The 19,845-nt window shown below is 34.3% G+C and overlaps 2 protein-coding genes and 1 long non-coding RNA gene across 6 annotated transcripts; 1 reads left to right on the top strand and 2 right to left on the bottom strand.

The window, feature by feature from the left end:
* Positions 1 to 4,287: 4,287 nt before the first annotated feature.
* LOC121979486 (perakine reductase-like) lies at positions 4,288 to 6,529 on the top strand. Of its 4 annotated transcripts, none has more exons than XM_042531481.1 (8): positions 4,288 to 4,471; positions 4,572 to 4,739; positions 4,815 to 5,018; positions 5,474 to 5,646; positions 5,739 to 5,835; positions 5,915 to 6,068; positions 6,168 to 6,363; positions 6,453 to 6,529. In XM_042531481.1, the coding sequence occupies exons 1-8, from the start codon at positions 4,304 to 4,306 to the stop codon at positions 6,496 to 6,498; spliced, it is 1,206 nt and encodes a 401-aa protein (XP_042387415.1). In that variant the 5' UTR covers positions 4,288 to 4,303; the 3' UTR covers positions 6,499 to 6,529. The 4 variants fall into 4 exon arrangements, with proteins under 4 accessions (XP_042387415.1, XP_042387422.1, XP_042387410.1 ...); XM_042531488.1 differs by having other exon boundaries at positions 4,289 to 4,498; positions 6,168 to 6,415; positions 6,504 to 6,529; XM_042531476.1 differs by having other exon boundaries at positions 4,289 to 4,498.
* Positions 5,801 to 6,478, bottom strand: LOC121979509. The gene is made up of 2 exons (XR_006111408.1): positions 6,336 to 6,478; positions 5,801 to 6,065 (listed from the first exon to the last, which is right to left on the bottom strand). It is a non-coding gene; the product is annotated as an uncharacterized LOC121979509 (long non-coding RNA).
* Positions 6,530 to 8,419: 1,890 nt separating the features above from the next.
* On the bottom strand, positions 8,420 to 13,851 carry LOC121979478 (ETO1-like protein 1). Its single transcript, XM_042531468.1, has 5 exons — positions 12,936 to 13,851; positions 11,112 to 12,821; positions 10,688 to 10,979; positions 10,251 to 10,560; positions 8,420 to 8,882 (listed from the first exon to the last, which is right to left on the bottom strand). Exons 1-5 carry the CDS (start codon positions 13,058 to 13,060, stop codon positions 8,662 to 8,664), a joined length of 2,658 nt encoding a protein of 885 aa, XP_042387402.1. The 5' UTR covers positions 13,061 to 13,851; the 3' UTR covers positions 8,420 to 8,661.
* Between the last annotated feature and the right edge of the window lie 5,994 nt (positions 13,852 to 19,845).

Genomic DNA, 19,845 nt, shown 5'->3' on the forward strand with positions numbered 1-19,845 from the left:
CATCCTATTTTGATAAATTCATTTGGTTATGAATTGTTTTTGATAAGATTTCTTTTAAGATCCATATATTAAAAATTCTTTCTTTAGTAGTACAGTCTAAAGTTTATATAAATAGTTGAAAAAAATTATAATAGATAATTATGTATTTCGATTTTTTTGATATTTTTTTTTATAATATTAAGAGGAAAAAATATATTAAATTGATATGAAAAATAATTACATATGTTTTAGTCGATGGTGTATACAAGAAAAATCTCATGTATGCTTTCTTTGCCTTGCTATGTTCAGTTGAATGTAGATCTTTTACGAGAAAAGAGCAAAGATAATATGCATACTTACAAAAACTGGTGGCAGATGTTTGTAGGCATGTTGGAATTATGGTGCCGCAAAACTTTGACTCAACAAAGCATTAAACGAGACTTCGACTTTATTACAACCACATGACTGATGCGTTTTGTGAAACAAGACAAAGACACCTGTTCATAATTTGGTGCCACTAGAATTTAATTTCTAAGAAGCATATATTTAACTTGCTAATTTAAATCGACAAGTATTAAATTATATATCAAATCAACAATTATGATAAAACATAACAAAGATTCGTACCACAGGAACCTTGTAATCCATTGTCGACTTGTCGTGTGCGAGGTCGGATTCTCTGGATTGTAAAATATGGTCTAAAGAATAGATCATTTCACTTATAGATAGAAATTCATGGACCCTACCTGTTATACAAGTAGGATCCATGAGATTCCACCTATCAATAACCCCTAGTCCAGGAATGGACCAGGGATTACAGTCCAGAAGATCTCATCCCGTCGTGTGCAGTCATCATTTGCATTGCGTGTGGCAGTACCACACCATTTAGGATGGTAAAAAAGACGAATACATTTATCTCAGCGCCCCCGTCAATCTGTCTTAAGATCAACACGAAAAAGGTAAATCATGGACAGCTACTAGTCTTTGGAATAGTGATTAATAAATAAAGAAGGTATTTATCTCGACTTTACATAGATTCAGACCCTAAATTTCATGATGACAATATCTCATACGTTAGACACTAGATCCATCCGAATAGACAACACGACACCATTTATGTACGTTAGCAATTGAATTAAAAAAACGACAATTTACCAAATATAGCGCACCCAATTAATCAAAACACGTACGCTACTACATTTACAAGACCGCTTAATTATATTCTCGATCGTTCTATCCCTTCAGTAGTCAAATTTCACGTGTTTTTTCTTTGATTTACTTAGAAACTTTCCTCGTTTTTCTTCTCCGTATTTTACATACATATATAAATATTTATATTAGATTCGCGTTAAACCTGATATGAGCTATTCATAACAAGGTCACTTTAGATTTTAAAATTATTTCTTTCAATAATATTTTAAGATGCAGAAGTGGAGGAACAAATATAGCGAAAAAGGAGAAATGGTCGATACGATTGAAATGATTCCTCTTTGATTGGTGGGTACAATAATTGATATTCTTATAATCGGTTTAATAGGTATTTTTTTTATGGTTCATATTATGGGTTGAGTTTATCTCTCTAGTAATTAGATGAATCATATTATAGGCATGAAAGAGTGTTGGAATTCTTACTGTCTCATATGATCTAAAATGAATCTAATCGAATATATCTAAGTCCAATTGAATTTATTTTAGGTCCTTTGGATTTTTAAGGAGGTAAGAAGTCCAACAATGTCTTTCATTACTTATTTCATATCAAGCCCATGTTAGAGTTTAAAGCTGATTCTCTCTTATTATATTTTAACATCTACGGGGAAGTTGAAATAAACAATAGAAGACACTTTTGGACTCCTTACAATTTCAGAAATTCACAGAATCTAAAATGAGTCTAATCAGACTTATCTAGCTCCATCAATAGATTTTGGTCAAAATTTATTGATAGACTTAATTAAGTCCGATTGAACCTATTTTAGGTCTTTTGAATTTCTGATAGTTTAACGGTGCTCTCCATTACTTATTTTGACTTATTCGAAGATATTAAAATATTATTAGAAGAGTCGGATCTAAATCCTCTTATGAACCTAATATGGTCTATTCTTTTTTCTTATATTTTAACACCTCCACGATATATAACTCCACGTATTATACCGAGTAGGATCGGATACAGGTCATTTGATAAATATACAAAAGTAAAAACTAAAAAAAGGAATTCCATAAATTCTTATAACCTTTGTAGGTAGTTTGTATGGTTATTCAAAACCACCATGTGATGGTTTTAGAATATCATTTGGATTTTCTCCTTACTTGTAGTTTGAAATTTGAATGGGGTTAGTGAAGACATTCTTATAAAATTATCATTTGATTTTTTTTTAATATTGCATTTGTAAATTGATGTTTGGTCAAGTAAAACATTCTTATAAAATGGGATAGACTGACTGTATAGCCTCTTTTATTGATCATGGAAGAAACTTGTGTACAAACTGTTGACAAAAGATCTTGGAATATCAAAATTCCCATGCAACTAAGTGCCATTATATCATGGGATAAAGTTTTATTGAAAAGTACACCAATTACTATTTACATTAATTAAGTTAACTCCATTTATATTAACATATTATTATAATTTTTTTAAAAAATAATAATCTTCTGATGATATTAATATATATGATTACTTGGTGCAATCATGCAAGTTAGAGGTACGTGCATTTATGATACCGTCAGAACCATAGCCGGAGTTGCTTTGATTAAATATTATGACTATGGAAATTTGGCATCATTGTTCATTTTAGGGCTCCACGGGATGGCAGTGGCAATTTTACGATAATGGAATAAGGAATTTTGATAGACTGATATTTTTATGATTGATTATAAGTTAATTTTATAATTTATTTTTTTCATATAATTTATAGACAGATTCTGAGACAATGTGGGAGTCTAATTACCTTTGCTTTAATAATAATAATAAAAAAAAGGGAATGCGGGGAGATGGAAGTTAGACGTCATTGTCCATACATTAGATGATGCCCAAACAAAACAAAAGTGGTTGTAAATGAATAACTCTTTAATTATCCCTTCGACAAATGTCTTACAAATCGGGCTGCCGTAAAGAACCCAACAGTCAATTGGTCTCATGCTGGACAAAATTTTCTCATAAAGACTGAAATCGGATCGTCTTGGTTAGTTGGCACTGTGTTGGACTTAATCATTGGCACTGAAATCATTTGAGTTAGAAAGATTTAGAACTTTTTGTTGTTTGGATTTGGTATAGGGTTTAAGGCGCCATAGAAAATGAAGTCAAGTTTAGAGGAGAAGACTGAAGAGGACAACATTATCCTTTACCCCATACGAGTTACAACAAGTTTGCAACTAAAACTAAAATTAAGATGATAAGATCCTGATAACACGCAATAAATCTTGCTGCATAAAGAGATGAAATTCATAATCAGTACCTGAGCAATTCTTTTCTGAGAAGGCTGAGCTCCAAAGAAATGAGCACACATCAAATACATTGTTACGGCTAAGAACAGGTGCTAGAATAACAAGTGGAAAAAAAGATATGGAAATTAAGCAGATTATCCAAGAACAAAGTCAGAATCAGTGTAGGAAATATGTACAACAAATAAAAGCAAGACATGACAATGAAACTATTGGATGTTTCCAAGTTGAGTGATTTTCTTTTCTCTCCTTGCGTGTCTATAGTTAGAACAGCATGAAAGGGGACCGTCATGGTGTCAACTGGAGAGGATCCATACAGTGCATGAAAGGGGACCGTCGCTGTGGCTCCTTAACTTTTCTTTTTCGTACCATGTCTATAATGAGAACAAATCTAGCATGGGTCGCCACTTCACTCAGACAGTCCTTGAAGGGGGACCGTCATGCTGTCCACTAGAGTAGAATTTGATCCAAACAGAACAGCAACTTGCTGCTGCTGCTCCACGGGTCATTTGCTAATCGAGGGGCAGCTGCATCTATGCTTTGTTTTCTTTATAATTATTTGCAGTAAACAAATAAACATTGGTGGACTTTTACTGAGTACTAAATCTTTTGAGTCGAAGATTTGAGTGACTTATACACTGGAAAGACAAAAAGTGACGCACTCGGGCCAAGTCCGAAACATCATCCATCCCACGGTGACATTGTGAAATTTCTCTTGTTAGTGTTGATTGAATGCGATGCAGCGAGTGAGACAAGGCTTCATCACCTTTTTTCATCTATTCCATCGCCATCACATCGTCACCAGCGTGCGTTGTCTGCAACAGCAAAGTAGAGGCAAGTTGCTTATAGAATTTCTCATCCTTTTCAAATTCCATTATTCGCTAAACTAATGGATGCTTACAGAAGCCATGAGCTCTGCGGTGTGGCAACACAATGGAATCAATCCTTCGGCCTTATCGTTCCCTTATATATACAGTTGGAGATAGCTGGCTCAGGCTCACCATTAATGCTGTGCCAAGAACAAATGGAGAAGCAGGACAACTTCCTCGTCCCTAAGGTGAAGCTAGGGTCCCAAGGCTTAGAGGTCCAGTGCTCTTCTCCTTGAAACTTCTTAAATTGTTGATCAAATGATTGAATGAGATTATAATACTTTACAGGTATCCAAGCTAGGCTACGGTTGCATGGGTCTCAGTGGAGTATACAATGATCCAGTGAGTGATGAAGTTGGAGTGTCCATCATCAAGCATGCCTTTGACAGGGGCATCACCTTCTTCGACACCTCAAACATTTATGGGCCTTGCACCAATGAGATATTGCTGGGGAAGGTTTGATTTTATTAATCCACCTCTTTGGGATGGATTTGAAAATTGTGTGATAAGAAATTGGTTTCTTTAGTTTAGGCCTTGAAGGATTTGCCAAGGGAGAAGGTTCAGTTGGCTACAAAGTTTGGCGTTCAGAGCTTCAGCAAGGATGCTATAGTCATCAATGGCGAGCCGGAATATGTTCGGGCTAGTTGTGAGGAGAGCCTCAAGAGGCTTGGTGTCGACTGTATTGATCTTTATTATCAACACCGGGTTGATACAACCGTGCCAATAGAGGAGACTGTAAGAAGCAATTCCAGTTATTAGGGATGAGCAAAAGTTCGATTAAAATTTAAAAATTCGATTCAGTTTATTCATAAATTTAATTTTTTATTTCTAAAAAATTGATTAATTCGATTCGAATTCGGTTTTGAATTTTTTTATTCGGTTAAACCGAATAGATCAAATTTTTGAACCAAATCAATTTTTTAAATTATAAATTTTAAATCGAACCAAATTTTTATTAAGCCAAATTAAATTTTTAAAAAAAAATGATTTATTAGATTTGTTCAGTTCGATTTGTTCAATTTTATTGAAAATTCGATTCGGTTCGATTTTTATTGAAAATCAGTTTGATTTGATTTATTCGAAAAAAATCGATTCGATTTTAACTGAATACTCATCCCTACCAATTACCCATAATTCTTTGAATATATAAAATTGAATCCTTTTGAAATTACATTTTTTGGCTATGTTAGGTCGGTGAGCTCAAGAAGCTAGTGGAAGAAGGAAAAGTGAAGTACCTAGGGCTTTCAGAGGCAAGTGCTAACACAATCAGGCGTGCTCATGCTATTCATCCAATTAGTGCAGTGCAGCTCGAGTGGTCGCTATGGACTCAAGATAGCGAGGATGAGATCATTCCAGTTTGCAGGTATAAATAGCTCAACTCTGTGGAGATGATGAATGCATGAATTGAATTCTTTCTTGGCAGCTCAGAATTTAACTTTACGCTATGATTTCTAGGGAGCTTGGCATTGGAATAGTCGCTTACAGCCCTGTTGGTCGGGGTTTTTTTGCAGGAAAAGGAGTCACAGAAATCTTGCCTGAGAGTTCTTTCCTGGTGAAAGAATTGACAGAACTTTAGCTTTTCACAACTATGTATTTGCACTGCACATATCTAAAAGATGTTTTCTTTTCAGCATGCACATCCAAGGTTTACTGGAGAAAATCTGGAGAAGAACAAGACTCTTTATTCAAGGTTGAAGATGTTGTCTTCCAAGCATCATTGCACACCTGCTCAATTAGCTCTCGCTTGGGTTCTTCATCAAGGAGATGATGTGGTTCCAATTCCTGGTAATCAAGCAATGCCCATATTAACACACCATAACCCAATTAATTTTTTATTTTTTATTGTTATTGATGGAATTTATTTTTTTTTGAGAACATTACTAGGTACAACTAAGACCAAGAATTTGGATGAGAACATTAAATCATTAAAAGTTAAGCTCGATCATGAAGACATGAAAGAAATATCTGAAGCAGTGTCCAAAGATGAAGTGGCAGGTTATAGAAGCAATGCCTTTATTGAGTCATTTAGTTGGAAGCATGCAGACACCCCACCTTTAAACAGGACTACTCTTTCAGCAAAGTAATCCCCCTTCATATGCTCTTGAATTCACTGGAAACGAGATGCATATTATGTAAGATTGTATGTAAGTTTCTTTTCTTTACTTGCAGTGTCATGTGTCTGTTCATCCAACTTCATGCCAAGGGTTCTTGCTAATGCAGATGCCAGTGATTGGCTTACACAATAAGATACAGTAAGCACGGGAATGATTCAACAAATACAAACTGACATGAATATGCATGAAACTGGATTGATATTGACCATTCCGTCTGCAAGAAGACCATGAAATTATTATGAAAAATGCAGAGAGAAAATATGTCTGAGTCGAACAAATTCTAATAGGTGAGACCGTTATTGAATGATCTTTCCAAATACGGGTTTAGGCTGTTCTATTGTATTGTATTCATGATGTGGTTCTTAGGAAGAATAGGCTTACAAATTCCATCCTCCTCTTTGGTTCCTACATTTAGCAGATCCTCACAAAATTCCATCATCAGATCACCATCTAACTTGATTTCTGGCAGCCTGACTTCTTGTTAATCCTCATTCACAAATCACAAATCCCTGCATCTTAACGGTCAAATTCTTAAAACATAAGGCATCTATCCTTCTCATTCACAAATCCCTGCATCTTAACGGCCAAATTCTCAAAATCTAAAGCTTCTATCCTTCTCATTCACAAATCACTGCATCTTAACGGCCAAATTCTCAAAATCTAAGGCCTCTATCCTTCTCATTCACAAATCCCTGCATCTTAACGACCAAATTCTCAAAATCTAAGGCCTCTTAAACATGGAAAGCTTGTGAATTGTGTTCAATTTAGCGGGAATGTCAAGCTTTTAAATACCTCTGCCATGGACATAGTTGGACAGTTGTGAGATCAATAACTTAAATAGTGCGAATATAAGCATGAAGATGGTCACATTACCTGTCTTTGATGCCCAGTTGTGTCATCTGTCTGATGAAGATTATCTTTCCTCATCTGATGAAGACTTATCTTTCCTCATCTGCTAACATGGACAAGAATGGGTTGAAAACAAATGCAATCCTCAGGCTAGATCAGACTGGGACTAGAACTTTATATGCATCCTGATGGTTTACATTCTAATCACATGACATGGAAAAGCTATATATATAACCCACAAGCAAGATAAGAGTGTAGCAAACATTTTACCATCAACAACTTACTCTGATCAAAACTATACCTCCTTAACTCATAACATTAGTAGTGAATCGGATGAAAAATTTATAATCCATGAGTGATACCTTCCTTTTGGATTGCACTGGATCTCAATATGTATGTGCATATGTGCTGTTCATCTTGTCTCACCTCACCTTTTATGTATGGCAAGCAAGGATAGAAGTTTAAATCATTGCTCTTGCATTGCCGTCCCTAGATATGAATAAATTTGTGACTCTTCCTGTCCCACTGCGAGTGTGAGAGTGTGCACATGCTAACAAAGATTGTATATTTGGTACAATGAAAGGTGAGTTTACCAAATAACAGTGTTTGCACAAGAATACAAGAGCAAAGATAAAGTTCAATTGGCTGCTGTCTTCAATTGTCATACCTAGATAGGACTGGAAATGCATATAAAGAGACTGAGAGATTTATGCAATGCCCATTTCAAGAATACAGTTGCAATTATTAAGATATGGTTTAGAAAAATAAAGCTAGATCGCAATGCATCAAACTTTCCATATTACTTTCCAAAACTTAAACTCATTTTTTATAGCCATTATTTGAGCTTATGAAGGTATTAACACCCAGCTAATATCAATAGTAAATTGGAACCATCATATTAAAACTACCACAAAGTTAACGTCCAATTTAATGCACATTTTTATTATAGATTATATCTAGATACACGGTGGGTCCTCAATTATACATAGATTATATAACCTTTGAGACTATAGAGGCTAAGTCCCTAGGTCACTTCACCCTTATATGTTCAACAAATCTAAAGCCCTGTCAATAGAAAGAGGTTAATGGATCTTGTTTACCTGAATCTTTGAGCATGTACTTGCTAAGGCATCACCTACACATGCCAAATAAGATTTACATTTATGTAAAAAATAGATAAAAATGTAGATCCATGTCTACTATGGATTGCCTCTGAACTTTCATCTCATTTGGACATACCAAAATTTGAGTAGCAGCTACAATTCTACATCCATGCACAGAATAACTTATCCTAGAGCGCAATGATTGTACCGAACTACTGCAAGGAAGAAGAGAAAAATACAGATTGATCCAGGCTGTAGTTCAGGAGCAGCTGCATGGATCTGGTATATCATGTGGTATGGTGTGACATAATATCACGGTTCTTGGCTGTTCACGCGCTTATGGAGCTCCAGCATTTCCTGGTGATTTGGATCTAATGACAGTGCAGCACGGCAGTCTCTGAGAGCACTTCCAATATCCCCAACGTGTTCATAAAATGCAGCACGGAGGTGTAACAGATGAAGGTCAGACTTGAAAGCTATAGCCCTCGTCAGCTCAGCTATTGCTTCTTTTTCCTTGTGGTTGTCCATCAGCACTGGAAACAATTCAGATAAGAGATTTGTGTGAGCAGAATGAGTTAATGCTGTCTGGACATGAGAAAGTTGGTGATAAACTCAGAGCACTATCAACTAAATTGTTAAACTGGCACTAGCATGAGTACAACAAAAGTATTTGAAAGAAATGGAAGGAGGATAGAACCATGCTGAGAATCTTAGATCCAAGCACAGAATTTAACATGGTAATCAAATCCTACATCCACTAAAAGAGCTTTATGTCGGGAAGCAAAATAGCAATATTTTTCTCACCTATGCTTATTTGTTCTTTAATATAAATCAAACAAATATAATGTTTTTCTTTCTAAACCTAAGTCCGTTAATAATCACTTGTAAGAATAGTCTTAGGGTTAAAAAATTCTCTACAAAAAAACTACTTTCAGATATGATCTGATGGTATTTATCTAAATAACAGTTGTGTACCAAAACAATGATCATTTAAATAAACACAAAATTTTGATTGTACTTAAATAAAAAATAATGATGTATGCACACATGCTGGGCACTTGGTTTAAGGTCATTGCACAACAATCTACTGCAGTTCATGGGTATCTCCTTTTATAACAGCACCATCAGGCCACCTACATCATGTGAGATGGGATAGGAATCCACCTGAAGTCATGATCATCAGTGCCCACATCACAGTAAATGCTATCTTTCCTATCCAGAAATAAGATTGAATTGCACAATGCATCCTTCGATATTTTCATTATTCATCTTGAACCAATAATGTGTTAAAAGTCTCCAACCCAAATAGGTTCAAGGTGCCTTGATAATTGTGATCAAAACATGTCCTTCCCTTGTAAATCTCTATGAAGCCTTCTTTAAGAACATCAATACCTCTCGGTATCGAGAGCTAAATTAGAAGGATGCCACAATTATGAGGCATGTCAGGCCCAATCACAGTTCACATGATGATAAGTAGCTTGAATCCACATGGTATCATCAATAAACTCAAAAAGGTATAATGAACCAACAAATGCAACTGCTTCAAAGATCAACATATGCCAGCAAAAATAATAACTGTGAACTATCAATTTATTTATTAGCCTAAATTTAAGAGTTAATGGTTCTTTGGGACACCATTTAGCACTATTCTTTCACTGAAGAACACTTATTTACAATTCCTTTAGCATCTTTCTTTAGATACTAATACTCAAAAAGATTCAAGATAGTGATACTAATTACAAAGTTGCAAATTCTTATGAATAAATTTTGTTATTGATTTTGTCATATGAAGATAAAGAAAATGTTAACAAAAATTTTCTTTTCCTTGATGAATATCTACAGTGCTAAATATAAATATTTTGTAAAAAGGAAAGGAAAAAAGTGGAAGGAAAGGATCTAACCTGCTGCTCTGTATCTATATGGATAAACACGCAAAGGATCCAATTGAGTCACCATTTGTAGATCATCTTTAGTATGTTCACGTTCACAGTATTCAGACCTTTTCTCATATGCTGGCGCGTTGTTTCTAGCCTTCTCTATTAATTTGGTCATTTCCTCATATGCGGCCTTTCTATCATTCTTAAGGAAATGGACTCGAGCAAGGCCTTGATGCGCCCGAGTGTGCTGGATTTTAAGGGCACTGATGTAACAATCAGCCGCCATATCTATATTCCCAGAGTCAACATATACACTGCCAAGATTGTTCAATGCCTGCAAAATGAATAGAGAAAATGAAAAGAGACTATATTTAAACCCTGAACACCTAAAATTGTTAAAACCATTAATTGAACAGTTTGTTATAAAAATATTTAGATAATTCAAAATTCAATATGGTTACCTGACCCTTCCGAAGCCTATCTGAAGGGCATTTTAAAGCATCTTCAAGAAGTGAAACAACAGTAGCAGAAGATGAAGGATCAAGACTTGAATCTGCCAACGCATAGGCTTTCAGAAAGAAAGCCTCAAATGATCTTTGAATGGAGATTGACTCCTCCACTTTACGAAGTCCTTCTTCACAGTGACCAGTATCATATAATATCCAACCTTCATAAACCAAGCGTTCATGTTCAGTTGCGGCATGTTGGCGAGCTAGCTGCAGGCTGCGCATTGCAGCCTCAGGGCAGTTCAACCTGAATGACCAGAAACATGAGTTCTTTTTTACTGTATTAAAGAAAACAAGTTCAAGAGTTATAGAAAAGATTGGTGAAAGCTTGAATTATAAAGCTTGAATTCTCATATAAGACGAGGATAATAAAATTTACCTAAGCAGAAGCAAAGACTGCCTGAAGTATAACACTCCTTTTGCAGCATCAGATTCAAGCATCTGATAGATTACTGAAAGGGAGCCTATGTCATCTACAGATAGCCATCGATCATATAATTGAAGCCAACAATCTGCAGTAGTCCACTGATCCACATGCTCTCTGACAAGCGTCCGCAACTGGCATGCAGTAACACGTCCTTCAAACATTCGATACTCAGGGGACAGTGTCAGGATGGCTTGGACATCACAAAGTGCAACTTTGTAATCTTCAAGTGCAAGATAGAAGCAAAATCGCAGTTCTAAACATTCCAAAGAAAGCTTGAACCCTAACAGTCGATTAATTTCTGCCAGAGCAAGTTTGGCATCTTGTTTTCTCATGAAAGAAGCTGCTCGATACATGTATGGGAAAGTGATAGTAGGATCCAACTCCGTTGCCTTATCAAGATCCTCAAGCTTCTTATCACCTTCACAATATAGAGCTCTCTCCTGGTACATCCATCCTAGTGGTTGATAGGAAGATATCACAGAGCTAAGTTTCTCATATGAAAAAAGCTTGTCACCTCTGATGCAAGCCAACCTAGCCAAACCAGCAACTGAATATACATGACCAGCAGTAAAAGCAGCACTAAAGTAGTGTTCTGCTTCACTGTATTCCTTTCTCAGCAGCTTCGCACAACCAAGCTGATGAAAGGCGACTTGCTTCTGCCCAGTACTTTCTGCCGATTCCACCAACTTCTCTAAGAAACATACTGTGTCATCTGACTTTGGATTGATGTTCATTGTGACTTCACTTAGCAAACAATATAGTGCAAATGAAGCATGACTTGCCATGGTTGCCCTTTGTTGCTTGTTGACATTCAAGAAGGTTTTTATAACTTGCTCGTCATTCAAACATTCAGGAAGCTCTCTTAAGAAGACTTGCAAGCATGAAGCAGCAAGCACAGGAGCATTCTCTTCCATTGCACATTCAATGAGTTCTACAGCATCTTGCCGTGAAGAAACTAATGATGCCAAGTGCCTATCACAAGCATCTTTAAGTCTTTCACAACAGAATGTATTGGCAAATACCATAATTTCCAACAAAATTTCAACTGACAAATCATCTAAGCGCCCTACAACACTGAATTTAGAGACTGCCCTCATTCCCACTGGTGAGATACCATTCTCAGACAAGTCAATAACTTCAAGATTTGACTCTGTGAAGGATCCATTCAGCATTGTATTAAATGGAACAGACAAAGCTGCAATCTTTTGTCTTTCACAGGTTATAATCTCACCCTTAATCTGAAAGAAAACTTTAGTTGAAATCTGTTCAATTTCATAACTAGATTGATTGATTGTCTCAACAGATTCAGTAAGAAACTGAGAAGCAACATTAAGAAGTCCAAATTCTTGCGAGCACTTCCCACAGGAAGCAAGGAGGTCAGAAATAACTTCTTCCCCTTGTTTCTCATACCGTAGCCATGACCCATATATAAGTTTTTCGTGAACTGTACTAGCATTCTGCCAAGCAGAATGAAGACTTCTTTGGAGCAATTTAGTTTCCCCAAGTCCACGGAATACCTGAAATTGGAGCAAATACAGATTTGACCTTTCTTGTAGAGTACACGTCTCAAGTTCTTCATGGATCTGAGCTAAAACTTCAACATAATCTACTGGCTTGAATAGACTGAGAACTGGAGGCTCAGCAACCTTGATAAGAGATTCACTGTGTTGAAAACAACAATCAGGCATGTTTTGTGTTAAACTGAAAATAGAATTAATCTAAAAAGAAATATATATATATATATAGAGAGAGAGAGAGAGATAAACATATTCTTACATGGAAGAAGGGGAATATGAAGTAGATTTGCAGTGTTTGCCTCTCTCCACCTGAAGCCATGACTGGGGATTAAGAGCATGAAGTTGTATCTCTTTGTAGGAGTCCGAGAGGAAGAAATTCCTCATTGCATAAGTGAGAAAATAGTTCCCAAATCTCCACACTACGCGGATTGCATAACTGACCAAAAAGATCAGGGAAGAGTGAAATAGGTAAAAGAAAAACAGACCCACTCACAACAAGCTCTATCAAAGAGGGCCTCTGTCCGACACTCAAGGAGATCCAAAAATGGAACACCAACGGATGCAATAAAAAAATCAAAAAGGATTCACAAAAAGGGAACCCGAGAATTTACAGAATCGAAAAGAGAAAAGAGGCAAGAAGCAAACTTTCCCCCAATCCCAATTACAAACCGCCTCGGATCCTGCACACGAAACGGAAGACTTCCCCAAGGTATAACAAAACGAGCCAAGGCGCTTCCTAGTCGATCTAATTCCCAGCAAAAGAAGAAGAACGAGAGCTTGAATAAAGGAGACCGAGTAGAACAGACGGAGAAGGACCCCGACCACCGACCCTCCTAAGAAGCTAAACAGGAACAAGGATTTTGCGAGATCAAGACCCAAAAATGAAAGCTCTGTTACGGGCAAACAGAGGCGAATGAAGAGGGGAACCCCACAGACCTTGTTAGGTTCTAACAGCTCCGAGGGCACCCTCACGCGCGCCCAGACCCACAAAAATCGAGATCAACACGAAGACGAAGACGAAGACGAAGACGAAGACGAACAAGGCGACGCTGGGTAGTGAGCGAAGGGATCCAACGCCAACGTGCAGATCCCCGATCTGAGCTGAGATTCTGTGGCTTCTTGGGGAACGAAGGAAAGGAACCGGCGGCCAGAGAGAGATCAAGGGAAGAAATAAATTGCCTGTTTTTTATAGGCAAAAAAAACAATAAAAAGAGAGAGAGATTTGCCTTTTTACATATCTAACCTTGTAATAGTTTATAATCACGTATTTAACCTTTCCGAGGATCTATAAGCTTTCCAAATTCTAAATCACCATTAAAAAAATACAATTTCAATAAACAATAGCTTTAGTAATTATCATCTAACAAAAGTTTTAACATTTAAACTTGCAAACATTAAGAATAAATTAATTTGTTAAATTGTTATTGTTTAAAAGATATTAAATGATTCAAAGGGTGTATATAATGCAATTATATTATATAGTTTTTAAGATTATATTACTAATAATTTCTTTTCATTCAAGTTGCTATGTTAGTTTTTTTTTAATTAATTCAAGTCTAAGTCCAACTAGTTCTCAAGATGATCAGTGGCACTCTAGTGGTTCTAACTCCGCGAGCATAAAATATGGAACCTAAAATTTAAATCCTTATTATACAAAAATATAATTTTTTTTTGACAATCCATATATCCTGTGCCAAGATTAGAGGTTAGTTACTTGAATAAAAAATAAAATGTCATCTTAATATTTTTTTTCCAAACTGTTTCACACATTTTGAAAGAGAATAAATTACGAAGGGTATTTATCTGACAGTCTCTTTGAATTATTAAATATACAACACATGGATGATTGACTTTTAGTAAGTGATCCTTTTTATCATCTTTATTCCCCAATAGAATAATAATGTGCTTTATTCTTAAAATTTATACTAAATTATTTTGCTACGTTCTTTTTGCAATTTATTCTTGATCAGAAAGCATTTTGAAAAGCCAAATAGTATCATCAAAAATCACCTTTTTAATTTATTTCTATCTCGTTTAAATTGGCATTTAGTAGATGTTAATTTCTTTCTATTTTTTTCTAGTTTTGTTTGTTTGTTTTCTTTCTTAATTATTTCCTTTCTCTATTATACATGGATAAAATTTAAAGAGTATTCATTATGTTTCATCATCAAAATATTAAAATAACACTATATTATTTTTTTAATTTTAAAAATATTCATATATCAATATTATTAGCAAAATTGTAAAAAAATTACTTCATATCAAAAATATTCTAGCTTAATTAAAATTATTTTTAGTAATTTAATAAACGTTGTGATCGACAACTTAATATGAATATTTTTGAAATAACAAATATATATATATATATATATATATATATATATATATATATATATATATATTCTAAAATGACGGTGGCTCTTTTAATTTGTTTTCATTGACCACGACCTGAATATAATATCTAAATGGATACAAAGTCTACAGCCCACTGCAAAGCTACTTATTTCCATGTCAATGAGCTGGAAACCATGTTACCTCCTCTTGTTTTCTTTTTCATTAAAAGAACAAAAAAGATGCCGTTGTTTTAAAAAAAAATAAGAAACAAAAAAAAAACAAATAATTTCGCTAAACCGTAGAAATCTAAATCGATCTGATTTTTGTTGTCCCTTTAATTTTTTTTTTATAAAAAAGGGGCCGTCCTTGATAAAATGATACAATCATCCTTAGTACTATTCGTACTTATTATCTCATCTATATCCAAGGGCGTAGCTAGATAGAATTTTGGGGATGCGATCGCACCCTCTGAAATTTGAGAAAAAAAATTATATATTGAGATAAAAATAAAAAGACTTAATCATAAATTTTAAAATTTTATGGAATTTTACATAAAAACTCCAATGAAAATTGGGTCATGTTTTATTTTTGTTCTCTCCCTTGATTTCTTTTTCCCCTCTCTCCTATTTTTTTTTTATTTGTCTTCAATATCTTGTTTTATTTTTTCTTTATGTTTTCCTCTCTGCAACTATCACCCACATTTTTATCACTATACGATATTATTGCCAGCGCTGTCATTGTTTGCTACGAGTATCATCATCGTCACTACACCAATTCTCCATATCAAACACCTTTTAATTATGGTGAAATTTTCTTGTTTGATCTTTTTCGTTACAGATTTAAGTGCTAAAAAAAATATAGTGTCAATTTTCCAAATTTATATTTTTATTTGTTAGTCAAGTATGTTATTTGTTTACTATCAATTTATTATTATTTTTGAATGATTGGAAAAAATCTAGTCATTAAATTAAGTAATTATATGTCTAAAATATTATGCTAATAATAAATTAAGTGAAATATGAATGTTGAGTATTTTAAGAAAATATGAGATATATCTACTTCAAATAGGGCATCTCCCCCTCCACTACATCTTTCTTCTTACCTTTTCCACCTAAATGATTCTTTGACTTTGAGTCATAAATAAGGTATGAGGATCGACAGATTGTTGTTTCAACTAAAATCAAGGGCTAAACTAAAAACAAAATTAAATTTAAGTTCATTTTTAACTCATTGAATTCGAAATTTATACTTTTAGAGAGTGAAAATTGATCTATACTGATATTTAGAATTTTAAAAATCGCTCCTCCTGATCTAAAATTCTAACTACGCCACTGTCTATATCTCATGTTTAAATCTTAAATCGATCGAGCGTGTTATAGTAATCATGAAATAGTAAATACTATACATATTATAGTTTATAAATATAGAAGCTATAGTTTCATAATTGTTCCAATACAAATAAAAAAAATTTAATATAGAGGGTTAAAACTCTCCAGAGCCTTTAAAAGAACTTTAAACAATATATTTAGATCTAAAATTGAGATGTTACGAATTACATCCGATAATAAATATAGATCAATAAATAAATTTTAATTTGATATATTATGTATCTTATAGTTCAACCCAAATTAAAAGTTACGGTCTTTCAAAATTTATCTAACATTCACCGTGTAGTAGTTATGAGTTTGTAGTAATTATAACACATCTCTAGTTCAAAATTTAGATGAGAAATATAAATACAAGATAATAATGAGAATAGTTTAATAGAATTTAGTTAAGTAATTATATATGGAATGGAATGAATAAAATGTGCTTTTGATAAAAATAAATTAAAATAGATAGACTATAAATTAATTTATAATTGACCTGTTTTAATATACTTTAGAAACGAAACGAATTATGAGATATGTCTGATTATTACTTAAAAAAACAATTACTTTTTAAGTTTTTTCTAATTAATCATAAAAAAAACACCTCGATAACGTCTTTTTAGTTGACTGGCTGGATTACCAACAGCTCACATGCATCCTTTATTTTGTTCTATTAAATTTCTCTAAAGTCCGCGTCATTGATTTAATTTGATTCTCTCAAATTTCAATAAATTTTTTAATCATTAATTTTTGGTCGAAATAGTTGTTATGAAATAAATTGGTAATAAATAGTTTTTAAAAATGTTTTTTTTAATTTTTATAATTAGAAAAAATGTGAACGGATCAAGCAGAAAGTACACTAACTAGCCGTTGGCAGTAATGGTAAAACGACAAAGATTTCAAATTTGCTTCGAATTGGTCGATCGAACTAAATAAAAAATAATAATTCTAATATTTTTACAGACTGATTTATAGTTTCAGTGTTTCAGGTAAATATTGTAAAATCGAAAGATTTAGAATTTTAAAAAAAATAAAAGAAATGGGATAAATATAATGCTTAGTAAAAGAATAATGCAGGGACCAAACTTTAATTAAAGACATTAAGTGCTTGCAATGACTCCACTTGAAAATTTTTAAATAATCCTTGCAACATTTTCCACTGAAGTAGATTTTTAGTGACACTAAGAATCATGATATCGACTTTTATATTGGAAAGTGATCTCCTTTTTTAAGCCATGACCACAATTTCGCTAGCTAGTTCTAGGGTTATATGCTTAAAAGCAACCTTTATCAAGCAAATAAAATAAATTTGAAGTCGTCAAAAGTTTTAATGGTTGGACCTATGTTAAATTAGGTAGAACAAAACCCTGACTAACATGGAAAATAAGAAGAGTTGTAGTTGGTGACCAAAATCTAGTTTGTGCTATCTTAGGAGATGAGAGATCATATTTATCTTTATGTACCAATTTAATTGACAATAATATTGATTTGATTGAACTTTATGAAAAGTCAAGTAAAATTAAAAATAAACTAAGTACTGCTAAGGTTGATCTTGAGCTACTCTACTAGATAGTTGAGTAACATAGAAAGAAACTTGTACACAATTAACCTTGAGACAGTAAATTGACGTTAAGAACTCAGGCACAACAGTCTGCACATCCTGGGCTGCAAGTAGAGGCCATGACTTATAACTTTCCTGGCCCTTTCCTTTTTTCTGCTCTCATGTTTTATTTTTATAATTGCACTTTGGAGGTGATGGGTCGGTCTATGCAAATTTTGTACCAACTAAGGTTACACTCGTCAAATTGATTTCGTAGGATCTGTGCATATGGGGGTGATGAATCACGTATATTTTAAAAAATTTCTTTTCGATTTTAGAAATATGAATGCGTAGTGGAAAAATAACCGAACAAGTAAAAAGGGACATAACTATTTTTATTTAGTTCAGAGCCTTTGTCGACTCCTACTCCAAAATTCACGATCCCTCAGACCGTATTGATGGACAATCCACTAAAAAATTTCTTCTGGAACTATCGAAAAAGTGAATCAAGTACAAGAATAAAGGACAGTATAACAACCTATACTGCCTTTTGAGTAATAATAATGTAACTGAATTTAATTAAAAGTTACCAATACGGGATTGTCGAAGTTGAGAGCTAGTGTGTTGGTGTCGGTCTACCTGCAGTGGGCGTCTATTTGCAAAAAAACAAATAAATATGCAGAGGAAAAATGGAGATATCTCCAGAGATCCATGCAAAAACAGTATACACGTTTTCTTTTCTACTCTATCATGATAGAATAGTTACCTTTGTTACATAAACGCGAACTCTCGATGACAACTTTGTCCTCGGTAGATCTCAGCGTGATCAAAACATTTGCGCCTCTACGGTATCCACACGAACATGTTTCCTCATTCGTCGTACAAACTTAGATTCGGAGAAGAACAACCTTCATCGTGCTAGCGACTACCCAAGGTTGTTTGTTTGGCCAAGAGAATAAGAGGAAGAAGAAGCAAAAAACCAAATTGATAACCATCACCCAAAAGGTTACTTTACCTATATAAGGTTATTTCACAAAAAAAATTACTTTACCAAAAGGGTTACTCCAACAAAATGTTACTTTACCAAAAAGATTATTTCACCTAAAGGTTACTTTTACAAATGATTTATGTACTCATTCAATGAATATAAAAAAAATTTGTCTCTTGATCTTCCTTTTGATTAATGATGTATTAATCTCTATTAATATTTATTAATCTTAATGAGTTAAATTTAGTGTATTGGATTAATCATTAACCCAATATGACATTAACTCTATAAACTAATGAGTCTAACCCATTACTCAATGTAACGACCCGCCTCCTACTAACTAGGCTGCAAGGCCGGACCGTCACATTATGCTGTGCTAACTTACTCCCTGACCATCTCTAAAGTCTAGGTGCGGAAAACTGCACTAATTAAAAACTTTGCTAATTGCTACCACAAATATGGAACTAATACTCAAATCACTATTTTTATCATCAATCATATGCTAAGGGGTATAATCTAGGATGTACCTGTCATATCCTACATCCCTTATTGTCAACGAACTGAACTACAAGGTTTCGTGGTCGAAACCTAGCTTCCCAATCGATTGGGATCGAACTCAATCGATTGAAAGCGATTGGATCGATCCACTGATCAATCCAACTCGCAACTGTGCACGGGGTAATTTCTGGATCGATCGGTTGATCGATCCAAGCTTTCCAATCGATTCCAAAGCTCTCTGTTCGCGAGGCTAATTCCCCGATCGATCGATTGATCGATCCATTAACTCTCTGTTCGCGACGACACACTACCGGATCGATTAACTGATCGACCCAGAAGCTTACTGTTCGCGACGATAGCTCCGATCGATCGGCTGATCGATCCAGGAGCTTTCTGTTCACGAAATAAGCTTCCCAATCGATTAGTTGATCGATTGAGG

Source organism: Zingiber officinale, chromosome 1B, assembly GCF_018446385.1.
Source record: "Zingiber officinale cultivar Zhangliang chromosome 1B, Zo_v1.1, whole genome shotgun sequence".
NCBI classification, from domain to species: Eukaryota; Viridiplantae; Streptophyta; class Magnoliopsida; order Zingiberales; family Zingiberaceae; genus Zingiber; species Zingiber officinale.